Here is an 18,543-nt window from a genome sequence, read left to right as displayed (position 1 = left end):
GGGATGAAGTTGTCAAAGATGAGCTTGAGAAACACCTACCTAAATGAAAAGCACAAAACCAAATAGAGACCACTACATTTCTGACAGATGCATTGTAGCATTTTATAACAATTAATTCATAGGTTAAAAATTACTGGAGATTAACATCTTACTGTTCAAGATAGAGGAAAGATTCTGATGTTACACTTAGAATTGTTATTTGGAACAGACCATGGTGTTCTGGATGGACAGTAGTACCCCCACAAATATAATGAAATTAATGGCTTTTGGGAGAGTCAAGTATTCCTTCTTCTCTATCGTGCTAACAGGATTGAAATAGGAGAGTCTACAGTGGCAGCCTTTCAGAGCAGTAGAGGGAAAGTTACATAATCCTCTGCTCTTTCACACCCCTTTCACAAGAGACAAAGGCTAGTAAGTCTATGCAGGAGATTCATGGATGCCACCCCTCCCTTCCCAAAGAACACACTGGACAAGTATTTCCAATTGCCTGGGCCCATCCCTAGAACTGTTCTGAAGTGGAGTTTAATTCACTCCCCTGAGTGGTGGAGCTCAGCTTGGCTTAAGCAGTTTGAAGGCAGTACTAAAAGCAGAAATAGGGCACATGTCCAAGAAAAGGCATTTGTGTTTGCAATGTTGAATAACCCATGCCCAGAGCTCCCCTGAACCCCATACTTTATATGGCAATGCCTATAGCACTGGTAAAATATATCTATGGGTGGTTTATGTGTAATGTCGATTCCTTAAGAGCTTTAGATAGTTCAAGAGAAAGTATTCAAAAATCAATAACAATACTATGAAGACATATTCTTTTACTTTGTCTTGTTTTCTTTTGATTTTTTTTCTTTCTCTTTCCTTTGCTCAGCCTGTTCTTCTCATAATATGCTACTTCTCTTCCCTCTACTTTTCCTTGTCTGATCTTCTCTTTCCCTTTAAGATGTTGCCCCAAGTGCCCTTAATGCCACTTTTATGTTTCTTTCCTGACATCCATTTTTTATGTTTTTTCATGCCCATTGACCAATTATTTTAATAATGTTGCATCAATTGGTCTTTTTTACCCATGCAATTTTGGAAGAAAAGAACTAGAGTTGAACCAGGTCAAAATCACTGGTAGTACAACCAAAATTGTCTTCTTAAGGCTTAATTCAGTCAGGGCAATACTGTAGATCTCCCATGAAAATTATCTCAATTCCTTCTGTAACCTTTCCCTAAACTGCTTCTAATTAATTTCTATGATATTATAAGGAAAAAAAGACACTCCAAAGTAAAAGAATCTGAAGAGGATGAAAAGTTACATGAGCTTAATTTAAAAAAATTAAAAGCAAGTGGAATATATATAAATACCACAATGCCATAATGATACACAGATTGAAGTAATTCTATCAAAAGTCACGAAATTTAAAACATTAAATACTCAATCCTACTGTCTTTGAAAACAAATCATGAATGTTCCTTGACTTCATTGGTGTGGCACCAAGTCCTTTAACTGATGTTCCTCTCCTTTTGTGAGGAATATTTGGGCCCTGGATGCCCTCAACAGCCCTTCCTGAGGCTTCTATCCAGACTTTGTCTTCCAGTCCAGGAGTTCCACTGTAGCTCAGGCATGTCAGAACTGTATTGTGTGCAGGGCTGTGCACAGTCCCATCTCCTCTTATCCTGAATTGCTGAATGAACTTCCTGGAGGAGCCCACAGCTCCACAGAGTTACCCCAGTTCTGCCTCCTGCTGGTTCTGACTAAACTTCCCAGACAAATCCTGAATCCAGCTGGTCATTTCACATTATCTGATGTCACTGGACTGCTGATGGGAACAAGCTGCCAACAACCTGCCCTGCTGTGGGATTGTGCCCTGCTGAGTGAAGCCCCTGCCTCTGTGCTGATCTCCCTGAGCTCCTGGTTCATCTTCCCTTATGGAGCCGCCCCATTCTTGCAGCTCCCTGAAAAAAACTTATTGCAGAGATTTTTCCAATTCTTTTGTCACCTTTTTTAACATGTGCTATATGACTCCTAGGATCCATCCTACAAAGAAACCAAAAAAGTGATTTTTCCTGCCTTGTTTATTAAACATAAATATCTACTCTTCGGGATGAACAAGGAAAATCTCTAAAGCTGGATAGTTTTTAACTAAGAAACTTAGCTCTGTATAATATTGTCTCTTACACTTACTGTCTGTATCTTAGAGGTTTTTGAAAGTAATTTCTCTATAGAATGGTGAGGTTCAGTTCTGACCAAATAATGTTTTCTTTGGGAAAGGAAAAAAAAAATCACTTGTTCTGTAATGCCACCTGCTGCATGGAGTTAGGAAACCTCATCCTCAGACAAAGCCAATATCCCACAGCTTTGAATAAACTCAGTTCTTGTGAAATTATTTCATTCTGGTGGTATTGAAAAAGGAAAGAAAATGCACATCTATGCTAAAAACACACACAAGCACAGGAACAGCAAGCAAACTCTCTGCTGCAAAACAGCTCAGAGACAATGTAATTTTGTCATGTTGTGAATTAAATTCTGTCTCCATGCTGAACATATGATAGTTATCAAATACAGAAATGGAGTAAAAGCAGAAAATAAATGGCAGGACTAAAGAGATCTTTAATTATATCTAAAAAATATGGCAACACCCCTGCCCCAATCACTACAGACATCCTACAAACCTGATTCTCAAACGATGAAAGATTCTCACAGAATAGCTATTAGCCCCCAGACTATAAAATGCATATCTGCAATGCAGAGCCATGTGTCCTTACATGTATTTTTCCACATTTTTCCCCAGATTTTACACAGGACTAGAGCTACAGTGATATAATTCAATGGAAATGTCACTGAAACAAAGCTCTGTCTAGCCAAAGCACAACCCAGAAAACAGCAAACTAAAAAGTAATCATTGATCCTGAAAGAATTTACAGAATGCCAGACTTGTGTATTCACCTTCTAAATTAAGATAAATATAAAATCTTACATTAAATATTGCATTAAATACCAAATCACAAAAAGTTACTTCAGGTAAGACTGGAATTGCTTGACTGTAACTATAGAAAAGAGAACCAAAGCAAACACAACTTTTATACCCATCCACAGGCAACCACAGACAAAAGGTTTTCTGAAGGGTATCCACCAACACTTTTCAGGAACAGTGATCAAGTATTCTTGGTTCGCTATTCATGGCCAATTTCAACACTGAATTTGATATATGGGAAAACTTGAAAATTCATCTTTCCACTTGCATCCCTGGTACCGTCTCAGGTTACCTCTGGTCCAGTTCAGATGACAAGTTGTATCTGAATCTACATTTGGTTCAAATTTGACAAACAAAACTATCAAAGATCAAAGTCCAGGCCTTGAACATATCAACTAAATCATCTGCCTATGAATTTCTTGCGTCACACAGAAAAACAAAGCAGATAGAAACAGGGAAACAGAAAGACCAAGTTTTGGTCAGCTCTGTTTGGTCAGCAAACAGAGCTGACCAAAACACAGCTCTGACCCAACCAGAAGAGCTTCAAATCATAATTCTATAGTATACAATATAAGTTATATTAGTTATCTTATCTTTTTCTATATTTTTTTTTCTGAAGATGAAACGTCTTGTCTTTACAGAAAAAGTCTGGAAATATGCCTGCAGACAGGACACCACCACCTCTCCCTGCCTCTTTTCTCCTCACTGGTAAACCTGCAAATATCTGATGACTTGACCCACAGCACCAGATAAAGTGAAAAGCTTGGGTTGCAAACTCTGGTGATGAAGCACCAAACCTAGCACAGACATGGAATTCAGAAAAACTTCCCATTGTGAGCACTGAAATATGCAGTGTGTTAATAAGAACTTTCTTATCAGTCTGCGTGAAAGAGCTTCTACAGCTGAGAAGAAATATCCTTTTTTTCCATTGAAGACCTTATATGCAGTAAAGAATCTTTATCTGAACTCACTTTGCCCTTTATATTAAATCAAAAAGAGCTCATTTCCTTCCCTAACTTCAATATATCCCCTCTTCAAGAAATTGCAGATATTTTAAAGACATAAAAAGGTGATTGCAAGCCAGGCCCTTGCAAGTAGTGACACTAAGCCCAAAACAACTGGCTTCAAATGCCCCTTCACAAATGAAAGCATCAATGACTTATGTAAGAGCAGAATCTTACTTTTACTGCCAGACACACAACAGCCATATGAATGCTGAAAAACCCACACTATTCAGTCTCTATTCAGCTGAATCTATTACCTAATTCTCAGGCAAGTTCTCAGAGAAGCAAGCTATGATCCCACTTGCAAATTTACTGAAGTAAGCAGTCACAGGCATCATGGTTGCTTGAGCAGCAATTAGATGAGTTCTATAAATATTTTTTCCTAGCTCATATTGAACACCAGCATGCCATTAAATGAGTCAGCCAGAGAAGGACACATTACACAGTATGACTTTGCTTCTGAAGCATATGATGACAATACTACATGGAAAATGGTCAGCTTATAGAAAAACAAGAGAAAAAGAAAACTGAGCCCTAAAACTCAACTTGTGCTTTTAGACAGAATTTGTGTCCAGTTTTAATAAAAGAAAGCAACAACAAACTGCAATGGTCACTACTGCCTCAATTTGAAATGGGAAAGGATAAGTTACCAAAGTGCTCAGAATAAGAAGACAGAAAAAAACAAGGATATAAAACTAGGTGTCTGAACTGACATGAGTCACAAACAGTTTAATACAAAGAAGTTAAATCACTGTGGAGTCAGGAAAAGAGGTCCTTACATAAAGATTCTCACAAAAGGAGCAGAGCAGAAGACAACAACACTTTAATGACATCAAAGATAAACCTACTGCAAGGAGAAACAAAGGCTGACATCTTCCTTACAGACTGATGACTGCAGGAACAGCAGATGACTGTGCTTGGCATTATGAGAACACTTAGATATCCCAGGCCTCTTCTGTCTAATGATAATGAGCAAAATAAACCTATGACGCTAAAGGTCTGCTCACACAATAAAAGATGTGCAAGTCAGACTTGGCCCAAATCTATGGGGGTTACAAGAGGTGCTTTGGGAAACTTGTGACCTTAACTGAAGGTCACACTGATCACTGTTTGCAAAACTAAATTCAAAATTTTGCTAATCATGAAGAGTTATCGGAGTTTGACCACAGTGTCATTTACCTGGCTTCAAAGGAGTCCTGTAGTTAAATAAGACACTGGCAACACTTTGCATATTTCACTGCCTTGTACAACATCATTAAGCTTCACATTTGATTGTCTTGTTCAACACAAAAATAGCAAGTAATAAATATAAATCCTCTCCACATGGAACCCGTAGGATAGAGGCATTAAAAAACACTCAAACAAGGATTAAAGGGAAAGATTAAAAGGAAAAAAAGAAAATAAGACATAGATGGGAAACACCATTGAAGAATATTCAAACAAAAAAGTACTGCAAAACATGCAGGAAGAAAGAATGGAAAAATCAAATAAAATCAAATATCAGGTAAAGTTGATGAGTGCCTGGAAATAAGAGGAAACAGAGGTGAAAATGCTTTCCAAAACATTGCTAACTCATTACACTGAAGGGGCAAAAATTTACAACTCTAAAAAGAATAAATAAAAGGTATTTTCTTACCTTTATAGATACGACCAAGTCCTCTGTAGTCCATTTGGTCTGAACAATTGAAAACCACAACATACTTTCCCAGGCATTTGCCCATGTCTTTAGTTGTCTCTGTTTTCCCTGTCCCAGCAGGTCCTGCTGGTGCACCACCCATACTCATGCCCAGGGCCTGTGCCAGAGTGATGTAACACCTAAAGACAGGACAAATAGATCTGTGAATCTTTTCCTACCATTAATTACTTGAAGTCCATCAATGCAACCACAACAGATGGATTATCCAGAGCTGAGGAAGGGGGCAGAAATGTATTTCCGTGTGGTGAGTCCTCAGTCACCCCCTTGCACACTGTGAAGCTGAGTTACCAGGACCAGCTTTGCTCTACCTCAAGAAAAGCACTCATCCAGCACAGCCATGACTGCAACAGCCCAGGAAATCCACAGTTCAGTTCTAAATGCTGAATACCAAAATACTGTAGTATTGTGATGTTCTCAGACTATCATACATCCTTCCTCCATTACAGCCTCATTTTCCAGCACCCAGAGCCACTGGATTTCTGCCTTTTCCCTCTCCCTCCCAGAGTACTCATGATGGGCTCTCCGATCTGGCAGTAGGGAGGCATAGAGGCTGGAAGCACCTCTTGCTCTTGACATTTCCATAGCAGCATGCCAAACCACAGCACTGCTGCCAGTCATGTGAGGTCTTTGAGCTCCAGGAGGGCAATGGATGAGAGCAGAGATTTGAATGGGCAATGGAGAAAGAGGAGGAATCTATGAGTCCTATGACAATCTTCTGCTTCAGCCTCCATCCTGGGTTGAGATCCTCAAGTTTAAGTCTCAACCTCCCCAGATGATGTGGAGGTTACTGAAGGGTGTAAGGAAGCCTGTTGTTCTAACCTCCAATGATCAAAAATCACAGCAAACACATTTTAGCACAGTGAAACTCAATAGCTTTATGATATATGTGGGGAGATAAAATGGGCATTGGAAAAAATCCCAAATGATAGCACCTAGTATGACTTAAGAAATCACAGAATACTCATCCTAACCCAACAGCAGTAAGAATGATTTTTCACATTATTACTCAGTGATCAGTTAAGAGACCACAATTTAACACATAAAAAATAACATTCCTAACAATTCTGCTACTGAAAACAAAGTAAGGACAAACTGAATATACAGCACAAGTTCTATGCAGACCTTTCACTTCATTTTTGGTGTGTGCCATGACATGGACTGGGTCTGATAGGATGTGTAGGAGCATTCCGTTTTAGTGCCATTATCTTAATGCAATGTACCACCAACTGTGTGTATTTATCACGTGCTTAGGGAATCTCTCTGAATGTGAAATCATTAGCCAAACAGGACTTGACTCCAAGCTGATTAATGGAACAAAGACACCATTACCTGAAAATTTTCAGAAGATCAGACAATTCCACGCAGCAGTATTATAAATATTAAAATGGAAAAAGCCCACAAGGGGAATAAAATCTGTTGTGTAACATTGCTTAGGCACATTAGTTTCCCATGCTAACATTAGGAAACATCTCTGCTTCAAATACCCTTTCAATGTGTGATAGTGGATAGATTCCAATCCCTGCAGCTTTGTTTGGCTCTTCCAGGTATGTCCAAAGAGAGATATGCCTGCTCTTTCTGTTGTTGTTCTTATTATTATAGTTTAAACTCATTTAAAAGGCTTGTTTTATTTAATCACGTCATCTTGTGCTCATTTTCAATCTTGTGTGACATGGCATCTTGTAGAATCATAATATATCCTCTGTCCAGTTCCAGTCCAGCTCCTGGCTCTGCACAGGACAAACCCAAAAACCACACCACGTGCCTGAAAGCTTCATCCAAACACCTTTGAACTCTGGCAGGCTTGGTGCCATAACCACTTCCCTGGCTGCATTTTAATTCTGTGAACAAATTTTGAAAGACAACATTTTCTTGATACTGGGTCTCCTGGTGGGTAAAAATATTTTCAGTGTGTTAGTGCTGCCATAGCCACTAATCAACTACATGTGTACTGCTGAAAACAAACTTCTATCTAACACAGGAACAGTAGGGTGCATAACAGAATTTGGGAGATGTGTGCTACTTATTAAAAGCCAGGTATCCACATGCAGAGGTTTGGCTATCTTAAATAGTTCACAGGGAATAATTTTTGTTCAGAAATAGGCAAAAAATCTGAGTTTGCATTAATAAATAAAATCAAGTAGCATAAAGAATACAAAGACAATTCCAACATTAACTCAAGATGGGGCTTTGAGCAAAATGGAAAATGTCCCAGTGGAAAATGTCCCAGTCCAAGGCAAGGGGGCTGGAACTAGATGATCTTTAAAGCCCCTTCCAATCCAAACCATTCTATAATTCTATAAATGACTGAATAGGCAAAGTATTAAGTCTTAGACATTTGTATCCACATATAAAACAACAAGCTCTGGCATAGCAAATAATCTGCCTCTTGCCTAGCTGAAGCGCCAATCAAGCACTATAGGAAAATAAGCATTTAATGAAGTTTATACTGTGCTGTATAACTAACACTCCAGCAATAAAAACTTCTCCTTGTGATTGCCCTCAGAGTTTTCTGTATTTGTATTCCTGCAATTCTCCATAGGCTTTGCTTAAAACCATACTGGAAGTAGCTATGCAATGCTCTGTCCTGAGTTACTGCTTTTTCCTACAGGTTGCCTTCAAATTAATCACTTGCTGTAATTCCAAATTCTCATGCAACATTCCCAATTCTCTTGCTTCTTGAAAGCAGCAATATATTGGTGTTTAGACTGACTTTGTTTAGGCTAGTGACGTCTATGGTGTTCAGGCATGTTTATCTTGAGAACAAGTAAATTTTTTAATGCCCATCACAGCTCTTATAGCTCAATCAAACACTCAAATTCAACCTGCTTTCAATAGCTGAATATATAAGCACTGGCCTCTGCTGTTCACCAGCGATATTGCAGCATTGTAGAGCAACCTAATTCTGACTCATTAAAAGAATTAAGTCAAAGGAAATATTAATAAATCTTAGCTCCAATACTATGCATTTCATTCCTTTTACAAATACCTGTCAGTTAAGGGAGTTATAACAAGCCTGTCTGTACAGCCTAAGTATTCATTGCAGTAGCTGAACTCTACATCAGTGATTTTGATAATGCATTTATCCAAGTCTTCAAGAAAATAAAATCGAGATTGTTTTTGCCATTCAAAATCAGATGGAGATTTAATGTTCATACGGACCTATTACGGAAAAGAAAAATCATTAATACAGAAATGAATCAGTAACAAATTAATCTTAAGTTCCATACAGAAAAAAAAAAAGTCTGCTTAATATAAATTCATGACCTTGAAGAACAAGCACAGAATCTGTCAGGAGTCAAGGCATCCAGAATTATCTTTTCAAACCTGTCTATGACATGCTCTGAACCTTCTGTCAACTTTGATTTTCCTCTGATTTGGGCACAGAGACTATGAATTGTGTCTTACAGAGATATCGAAAAACAGTCATGGAAAACATAAAAAATGAACAGTACTGGCTGTCCTGCATGATAACTGCACCATTACTCACAGAAATATTAAATTGTGCACAGTATTTGAATGTGTTGTATAGATGAATGAATGCTTGTTTATTTGGGCTGTATTTTCAGTATGAACTTGCTACACACATATTTAGATTTGTGATAGTTAATAGATTCATAATTATTGACACTAGATCTCAAAACCACTGGCCTCTTACAGAAAATGTTGCTCTGGTTATTGGCCTTGCAAACACAGTGTAAGGTGAAGTGGAGGCTCTGGAATCTCAGCCACTTCCCTTTCTTTTATCTCAATCACTAAAGGATGTGTTTAGCAGAGAATAGAATAGAATGTTTTAAGAGAGAAGGCTATTACTACATATACCATTTAAAAACCCTTTCCCCAGTTGTGGACTTTCTCCTGACTTTTTATTTTGTATACAGCACCTACAAATTTAAACAATTTTCCATAATTTTATTATAATATGATATTAAATTAATTAAGCAAATAATTATGAAGATAAATTTAAAATTATAGGCAAAGGATAAAACACCATGCTTATCTTAGAAGCCAGCAGTTTTCTTTCTGGATTTCAGCACTTTTCTTTAATGTTTTCTATTTTCTTTACACATGCACTTGATTTTTACCTTCCTAACATATATGCATAAATTGCATAAAGCAATAAATTGCATAAATGCATAAAGCAATCAGTATTGAATTATTGACCTTTGCATCATTCAAGTAATTTGGAAGTCATTTTACTTGCATTTTTATAATTATGCTTTCGTCATTCAACATCGTCATCTAAAGGAAGCCTGATGCAACTCAATTATCAAAAACACTAAAATATCTGTTTTATCTATTGTTGCTATTCTCTTCAAATTTATGAAGCCTCACTGATTTACCTTTGAATAACTATTACCTTACATCAACACATAGGCTGGATCAGAAACCACAAGATTGACAGGAATACTAAAGGGAGTTTTTTTACATTTACATTTCAATCAAATAATGCATTAAATCTTCAGATTGAGAGGATAGTTTAATTTTAAAAGTCAAACTCTTTTGCTCACGGTGAATTTGTGCATGATGTATATAAACAACCATTTAAAAACCTGAAGTCTAATCCTATGAATACACCTATAGAAAAAGTCACCCTTCTCACTGCATGGCATCAATATTAAATCAAACTAAATCTGATATGCTCTATCACAGCAGTAATGTCAGAGCTACTCAAAGAGAATAGATTTTAAGATTTGCTTATAATTTTTTTATATGTGCAAGACCTTCCATACAGGAAATCCCTTGATGGTTTTCCAAAACTTACCAAATCATCAAAGATATCCTTCTGGTGCACATGAATGGTGATTAACGTTTCATATTTTGTCCACTCCATTCTTGTCAGATTCTGTGTTGCCATGTCAATCAAATCATTTAAAAGTTCCAAGAACTTCTGATTTGTTGTGTGCATTACCTTTTCCACAAGCAAGAATGATCATATTAATACAAACACCATTTGTTCTTCCAATATTTAGAATTCTAATTTTTTTTTAATTTAAAAATAGCCAGGGTTACAATGTCCATATTGTGCTTTGTATTTTTTAGGCTTGGAATCCTCCAAATTTGGATTTGGAGGCTGCCTTCCATTCATGCATTCTTACCCAACAGAGTACAATAAGGTTATATCTTGATGAACAGGTCACACTGTAAGACTTTATTCCAAGACCCTTGCTCCTTTTACTATACATTACATTTTCAGCTGACTGCATCCCTGCATATATTCAAAACCATCAGTCAATGATTTTGAGTAGTATATATCAGCTCAAGCTTTAGGGGGAAGAGGAACCTGAAGATCTGTCACATCCTTTAACCAGAGGAAGGGGGAAACCTATTATAATTTTAGATGCTGATGCTAAAATAATAATTTATTTTGTAGTACCAGATCTGTTACAAAGTTCCACAAATGCTGTCTATACAATACTGACTTACATAAATAGCATCAGCCTCTGCCAGTGATGTTCACAACAAAAAGCACTGAGATTTACGAAAGAGCAGCTCATTTATACCCCATTCCAAATGTGTGACAGAACAATCACACCAGCTTTCTGTAAATACATGCAGAGCCTAAAACTCACTCAGTTTGCTGAGAAAAAATTGATAAAAACACTGTTAAAACTAAAAGAGAATTAAAGAACCTCTCCACCCCCCAAACACACACATGAAGTTCAACCTAAAAAACCACAAAAGTTGTTTTCTTGTTAATGCAAAAGAATCTTTATACTTAGTTATTCTACGAACAAGAGGGCACTAAAATCAGGTTTATGGTCTTTTTAAACTTTGAACACTGCAGAAAATATAGAAGCACATGGTTTTCTCCATAGTCTAAGCCCTTACTTTCATGCAGTATCAAAGTACAGCATGGAATTTGCCCTGCATTTACGTTTATGGTAGGATGTTGCTACTCATTCTTTGTTCAGTCTCACTGTCATTAATGGTGGTTTGCAACCCTTTAGCTCACATCCTTTCCTTGTTCTTTCATAGATTCACTGTTAGGAATGACACCTTGGTTTTTAACAACATCTTATCCATGTGCTTGAGATTAAACCAACACCTCCTGAAACGGATTCTATTCTTCCCCTTCCCTAAAAAAAAGAGCTCATCAGCCGAAGGATGTAATACATTTGGATATAGTACACCAATATCCACAAAGCACAGTTATTTCCCAAATTTCAGGAGCTCTTATTTCTTTCCTAATTTGGTTTTGTGAAAGTAACATGATAAAATTCCCCATATTCCCAAACTAAGAAACTGTCTCTTCCCAAGATGCTTGCCCTAACAAAACAACAGAGAAAATCACAGGATTAGGAACAATTCTGAAGCACATGCTGGGGGGATAATGAGGAGGTGTGACTCCTTAACACATTTTTTATTATTCTGTTTTCCTGGTAGTTTATTTGTTATTCTGGGAAATTAACTATTACTTTCTGCTTTTTCCTACATGTTACCTTTAAATTTTCACAATATGTACTGTTACAAACAATGCTTTTAATAAATCCCCAAAGACTCATTAAATACTACCTTTTTGTCTGTTTTGGTACTGTTCAATGCCTTCTCTGCATCTCTGGTCCAGATAATTTGAATTCCCAGAAGCCCTATTTGTGCAGGAAACATTGCCTGAAAGTCATACATCTTAAATTCTGAATCGTTAATGGCCATTGACGCCTGTCTAATGATGGTGTGGATTGTTTTCCTAATCCCATTCAGCAGCTGACCTAACCAGAATTCCACATTGCCCTGAAATAAACAAGAAAGTACTTTCAGAGAATCATTTTATGAATAATTCACAAGAAGCAAGAGCTCTATCTGGCTTTTTTCACAGCCCTTCGTACTCCCATTTCCATATTTGTTATTCTCTAATCTTTGAAAGATTCTTTCCTCTTTCTGCTCCGCTGCCCTTCTAGAGATATGTGATGGATTTGGCACTTCACAGCAGCACTGCTGAGAAAACAGGTAAAGCAATCGTTACAAACTGACACAAATGTTCTGTCCCTGCTACTCCTTGCTCTTGCTGTTCACATTGGGAGGTTTTCATTCAGCTAGTAAAATAATAACATGATGCAATACTGTTGGCCTCCAAAACATAAATCTATTTTAAATCAAGTCATGAAAAACTGTAATATATACTTTCATTACCTGAGCTAAAACTGGTTCAATAATATTGACCTGCTCTCCTTCTTGAGATTCAAACAATAAAATCTGGTCGTAGTTTTTTTCATTAAATCCCACTCGGTTAACATTGTCAAACAAACTTAACAAATGTGCCTACAATAGAATCAGAAAAAAAGCCTCCATAAAGTGATCTCATATGGCATTCTTACTTTGTCTTTAAATGCTTATTAGAATACTGTGTAAATCTTTCCATAAGTGAAAGAAATTCTCTCAAATAAAAAACAAAATCTGCCAAGGTCTTCACTTAGTGATCTCGACCATAAGAACACTCTTGCTTTATTATTTGTACCTGAATAGTGTGGGAATCAGATGCTTGACCAAGGATTTCCAGAAGAGCAGGGTCAGATACAAAAAAAAATCTTGGAAATATTAACCGCTTTTTTTCCAAATAGCCGGTCAGTGATTTCTGACAGATTTCCAACTGTTCCAGCAAATGTGGCAGCAGCTGTGCCAAAGTCTCATCTCCAACACAGCACTGCACAATGTTTGATGTTTCATGGGCTCTCTGCATAATTCTCTGCCATGATTTATCAATGTTCTGAAATCTTCGGGCTTCCTGAAGTAAATGATAAATGCATTAGCTTTTCCTCATGTTTGCCAAATTCTAAAAATTAAGTAATTCTATCAGACAGGGTAACAGTTTAATATCTCCCTTGCTGTTAAAGTCTTCTTTGGAGGACTTATGTATGAATATTAATAGTCATGCTTATTATTGACCAGAGTTCAAATTGCAAGAGAAAGAGTACAATTGGAACAGTTCTGGAAATGTCTTACTTCATGTTGGGCACCAAAATTTTCCACATAAAAGGATTCCAACACACATGAGAAAATTCAAAAAGCAGCTTTCTCAGAAATTATAGGCTTCCTAACAGCAATACACAATGTCATGTAAGCTGCTAGTAGCAACACTTGATGAACAAAACCAGTATACACAGTCTGAAGCTGCCCCACTTGTACACTACAAGCGTTGTAGGTGAAGACAAATTCTCAAAGCTGAAAAATAAATATTTTTATACACTGGCTATATTAACATTAAAAACTCTTTCTTCACCTACAACAAATGAAATGTTAATGGAATCATAAATTATCTAAGAGCTAGAAGAGATCTCAAAAGAAGATCCAAAGCAATTTGTCTGTCACGAGGCAGGATCATACCCAAAATATCTCTCTGTCTTGTGTTTAGTGATGCTCAGTGATGGAGATTTAGGAGCCTCTCCAGGCGATTTTTGATACTGGTGACTCTCTTCTAATATCTAAGCTCAATCAGATACTGAAAAGAAGGGTTTTTCCTTCCTGTTGAGAACAGCCCTTATATTTTAAAAAACTTATCACTTCTGCACTTCAGTTTTTCCTTTTCTTCAAGTCAAACAAGTCTAGTTTGTTGAATCTTTTCTTGTGCCTCATCCTTCCTGGATAGTTCCTCATTCTTGCACCCTCTTCTATGCTCTCTCAAATTTGTCAGTGTGTTTCTTTCACCAAAACCAGATACAATATTTTAGTTATTAGTTATTGATATTTATGCATTCTCCTCTTCTTCATTTTGCACACCAGCAAGCTAATACACCTTTTTTGGTAATACTATCAGAGACAATGGCAAAAACCTATCTAAATATATGGCAACTACTGTTTTTCCTCTAACCACAAAGCTCCTTGCCCACTCTAAAAATAAATTAGATTTTTTTTTTTCAATGTGTTTTGCTCCTAACAAATTCACATTGACTGAACATTATTCATCTTCTTGTTAATTTCCAGATGCTAACAGTTTCTTGTTGCAGTATTCATTACTGCAGAAATTGCAATTAAACTCACTCCTCATTACTCCTCCACCAAGCTGTTCCTTCTCCTTCATCAAAGACAGTCACTACATTGGTTTTTTTCCAGAATATTGGTTCATGTATCTATCATCCGTAGAAGAAGTAGCTTTAGTACCATTTGTTCATCTGCACAAGCTGCTTATTGATTCTCTGATAAGCCCTAACAACATAAATATATCTCATGAGCAACAACAAAAAAATTGTAGTTTAAACAATTGAGAAAGCTTTATTTAGCTTACAAAATTAATCTTAATTTTTGATATTGTAAGATTTAATTATAAAATATGTATCCTGAAATAAATTAATATCTAATAATTTCCCAATAATAATGGCTTTGTTTAGTTACACCATTTGATCCAGCAAGACTGAACTGTGGTCTGTTAGTGCTGTATGAAAACTCTTCATTAGGAGACACAACAAAAAGGATGATTTTTTTTCCTGCAATTTCCCTCCTGTTCAGATCATTCCTTAGCTCTTGTGCAGCTGCTACCTTGGAAGGTCATCACTGCCTTTTGAAAAGGTTGCAATGGTTCACACAGATTAGCACATGCACAGCTCCCAGGCCTGGCAGCATCTCTCTGTGGGACTTCATTAAACTGAGCCCTAGCAAGTACAGAATTCAAATGCAAAATCTGTCATTCTATTATTTCAGCTTATAGCCTATAAACGTGTGCACAGAGGAAGAAAGGGATATTTGTACATATGGCAAAAGCAATAAATTAGTTTCGTGCCATTAAGTAGTTCTGAGCCCTGCACTAATTCACTAATATTGCACACTGACAGGAACATTTAAACTTGAATTACAAACAATTGTATTCCTTTAGGTTTCACCAAGTTCTAAGCCATTTAACCAGACAGATCCTAGTTTGGCAAAGCTTCTCCTGAACTGCTCATGCACAGCCCACAAATCTTATATAAGTTATATGAACTGGCAAATAAACTCTGTGATGTGGCTAATCTCCTGGTACAACATATTATTATCATACATCAATATACCTGAGGTAGCTGTTTTGCAATATCTCCACCAACAAACACAGCTTCAAGGTAAATCCAGAGGTTCTGTACTGTAATCCAGTTTTCAATTATCTCTGCAGTGTTGGTCAGCTTCTGAACCCACTGTTGTACAGTGGACTTAAACGGTGCATTATGCCTGCATGAACATGAGTTAAAGGGAAGAAGAACCTAAGATGGTAATTGTTTACTCTGAGGGTTGATAAGATTTATACAATGTGTACATTTATTAAGTTTTGTACCTGTTGCTCATCAGTGACCCCAGCATCATGAGGCTATCTTCCACCAAAGCTATTTTCTCTGATATATCTGATCCTTTCAGCAGAAGTTCTCCTCGAGCTTTGAACTGGCCAAAACTGAAAGTATGAGTACTCCATTCACTGATGATGTGCTTCAACTTTGCTTCAATATCCTTTTCTTTGACAGCACTGATGCAGATATCCTGTGTAAAATTAAAATAGTAATTTACATTCATCTAAGGCTATTGTAAAGCACACTTATAAAGACTATTAAAATGTATTGGTTTGATCCAGATCTCAGTGTAAGTTCAGGCTAATGAAAATATACATTTAAACACCTCAAAGTTATTATATTTTAAACAAGATTATATTCTAGTACTACTTGTACCAGGTACATGTAATGGGCTATATCTCATCTTCACTACTGCTAGCATCTTACACACACAAAATTCACTGAGTCATTGAATCTGCAGGAAGAATTTTTCTCTCTGTATGTATTAATATTTGAAATCAAATAAACTGACAAAAGGGTTTAAAGAAAATAAACACTGTCAATCAAAACCAATAAATATTCTGAGAACAGTGTAGACTGACAATGTGCCTGTCTGCTGCTTCTTGAAGACAGTGAGGACAGGACTGTCATAAAGCTGGTTATTGCATCAGAGAGAAAGAGAAAAGGATCAAACACTCAAACTGGATCCCAAAATTCTATTGCAGGTTTAAATTGTTTCCTGAAGTGTAAGGTGGAACTCCGAACCTTTCATAAGGCTTAAATCCTTGTCCAGGAATTGGGTGCAGCAGAGGTTTGATTTCATGGTTTTGCCTTAAAAATGCTCACTTGTGGAACAAGACTAAAGAGGTCACTACTCTGGAAAAAATACAGATTTAGCTAAGTGACCATGGAACCAAAGTTAGAAATATTTGGGGTTTTACTTCTTTAGTTTTAGCTATGCTTTGTTCTTGTAAAAGCTAACAAGCATGAAGCTAAGGCACTTGCTAGACAACTTCTGTCCCCAAAACAGAGGAGACAATGGCTTTACAGCTTGTGCACATTCCATATGCCTTCTCATCTATCTGTGCTCTTGTGAAGGGTCACTTTTGAAATACAAAACAACTTCATCCTTCTTTAATCCCATATCCTCCTCTTCTACTGTGTTCCAAGTATTTTTAGCAGGATCAGTCTTACATCAACTGTTCTTTTTCTCTGGTTAGACATTTAAAGGGAAGAAAAAAATATATAAGTAGGCAGACCCTAAATCAGAAGCATGACAGAATCACACTACTCTTAAAACAAAAGTCCTCCTATGAAAGGATTAGTGTAATACCATCTACATATTTAAATTTTCACCAGAATAAAGGGAAATAAACTAACCATCAGTGCCAACATCAATTACCAAATTCCACTTTTTCAAAGGAATTCTTCAACTGTACCAAATTTTTAATGTTACAAAGCTGACTAGAAACAAGATTTAAAGAGCACCAGATCACAAGTTAATAATTACCAAAAAAAACACTACCAAACAAAACAAAACAGAGAAGTACACATACCTCAATATCTTCTTTATGTTTTAATAAAGGGGCATCCATTACATTTTTTAAAGTGAAATTTTCAGAGTCAACATCAAAGTGATGCCCAGTTACTTGTGCAATTTTTTCCCAGTGTCTTGACAACATTGCCTAGAAAAGTCCACAGGGATGAGATTTTTAAAAATTGTATTAATTTCAGGTCTAGAATGATCACATATTTTGTACTGCATCTATTAAACAAATAGAAGAGTCTTGACTTCCATTCCACTGAAGGCATTAGCAGTTATTCTAATCACTTTTATTTACTTTTACTAATTACTTTCTAATCACAATTACAAAGTCCTTTGGTTTATTTTTCTATAACTAAGTCTAACTAGATTTTTTGCTGTAAATACAGCTGCTTTTATCTATCAAAAAGAATTATGGAAAGCATCTTGTAGTCATATAACATGGCCTTCAGCAGAGTTTCTCAAGTGTCTCTTATCTCCAAATTATTATGCTGAACATACTTTGTTTTTCATCATTTCAAGCAAAGGACAGCTCTCAGCGAAGTCATCAATTTTTTTTTTTAGGTCTTGAAAAGCTTGCCATTCCTTCAATGCTTTCGGTAACTTTCGGATCCTTTAAAAAGCACAAAAAGAAAGAGGAAATATTTTATTCTTAATAATCACCATCCACCACTAAATACTACAATATATTGCCATTTTTCAATGAGTTGACCAGTAGACTGCAAATAAAAATCCAGCTGCAAGCTGGTAATATTATATATGGCTGGTCATTTGTGACTGCAGGCATGAAATACTGCTAAAGACAGCACAAATTACACTGGAATGGTTTGGTTTCTATTTCAGTTTGAATTAAAGGAAGGTAATTTCATGTGCAAACCCATACCTGAAATTAAGTTCCTGCAGTGTCATTGTTTTAGTAAAATTTGAAAATGCACCTCATCTTGTAAAGAGGTAAAATGATTAAACAACATATATTTTCCTAGTAAAATAAAGTACATCCTAAACTAAAACTATTCTGCTTGCAAAGAGGAAAAAACTTCTGTTTCAATCAAACAACTCTTAATTCATACCTGGTTTGTATGAAAGATATTCAAAGCAAAAATTTCCTTTATGCAAATTTAAAATGAAG

The 18,543-nt window shown here is 36.4% G+C and overlaps 1 protein-coding gene across 1 annotated transcript in view; it reads right to left on the bottom strand.

The window, feature by feature from the left end:
* LOC128942401 (dynein axonemal heavy chain 5-like) overlaps positions 1 to 18,543 on the bottom strand; it is a 147,795-nt gene that overhangs the window by 92,478 nt on the left and 36,774 nt on the right. Inside the window, exons 33-42 of the mRNA XM_054284848.1 lie at positions 17,916 to 18,027; positions 17,428 to 17,556; positions 15,883 to 16,082; positions 15,626 to 15,779; positions 13,105 to 13,371; positions 12,780 to 12,908; positions 12,165 to 12,380; positions 10,414 to 10,560; positions 8,638 to 8,810; positions 5,592 to 5,770 (exon numbers count right to left, since the gene is read on the bottom strand). Coding sequence (XP_054140823.1) covers positions 5,592 to 5,770; positions 8,638 to 8,810; positions 10,414 to 10,560; positions 12,165 to 12,380; positions 12,780 to 12,908; positions 13,105 to 13,371; positions 15,626 to 15,779; positions 15,883 to 16,082; positions 17,428 to 17,556; positions 17,916 to 18,027 — 1,706 coding nt within the window. The remainder of the gene's footprint in view (positions 1 to 5,591; positions 5,771 to 8,637; positions 8,811 to 10,413; positions 10,561 to 12,164; positions 12,381 to 12,779; positions 12,909 to 13,104; positions 13,372 to 15,625; positions 15,780 to 15,882; positions 16,083 to 17,427; positions 17,557 to 17,915; positions 18,028 to 18,543) is intronic.

The sequence above is a fragment of the Melozone crissalis genome, unplaced genomic scaffold (genome assembly GCF_028551555.1).
Source record: "Melozone crissalis strain CALT ecotype California unplaced genomic scaffold, PUWL_Pcris_2 ptg000042l_1, whole genome shotgun sequence".
NCBI lineage: Eukaryota > Metazoa > Chordata > Aves > Passeriformes > Passerellidae > Melozone > Melozone crissalis.
This window is presented reverse-complemented; position numbering and strand designations above follow the sequence as displayed.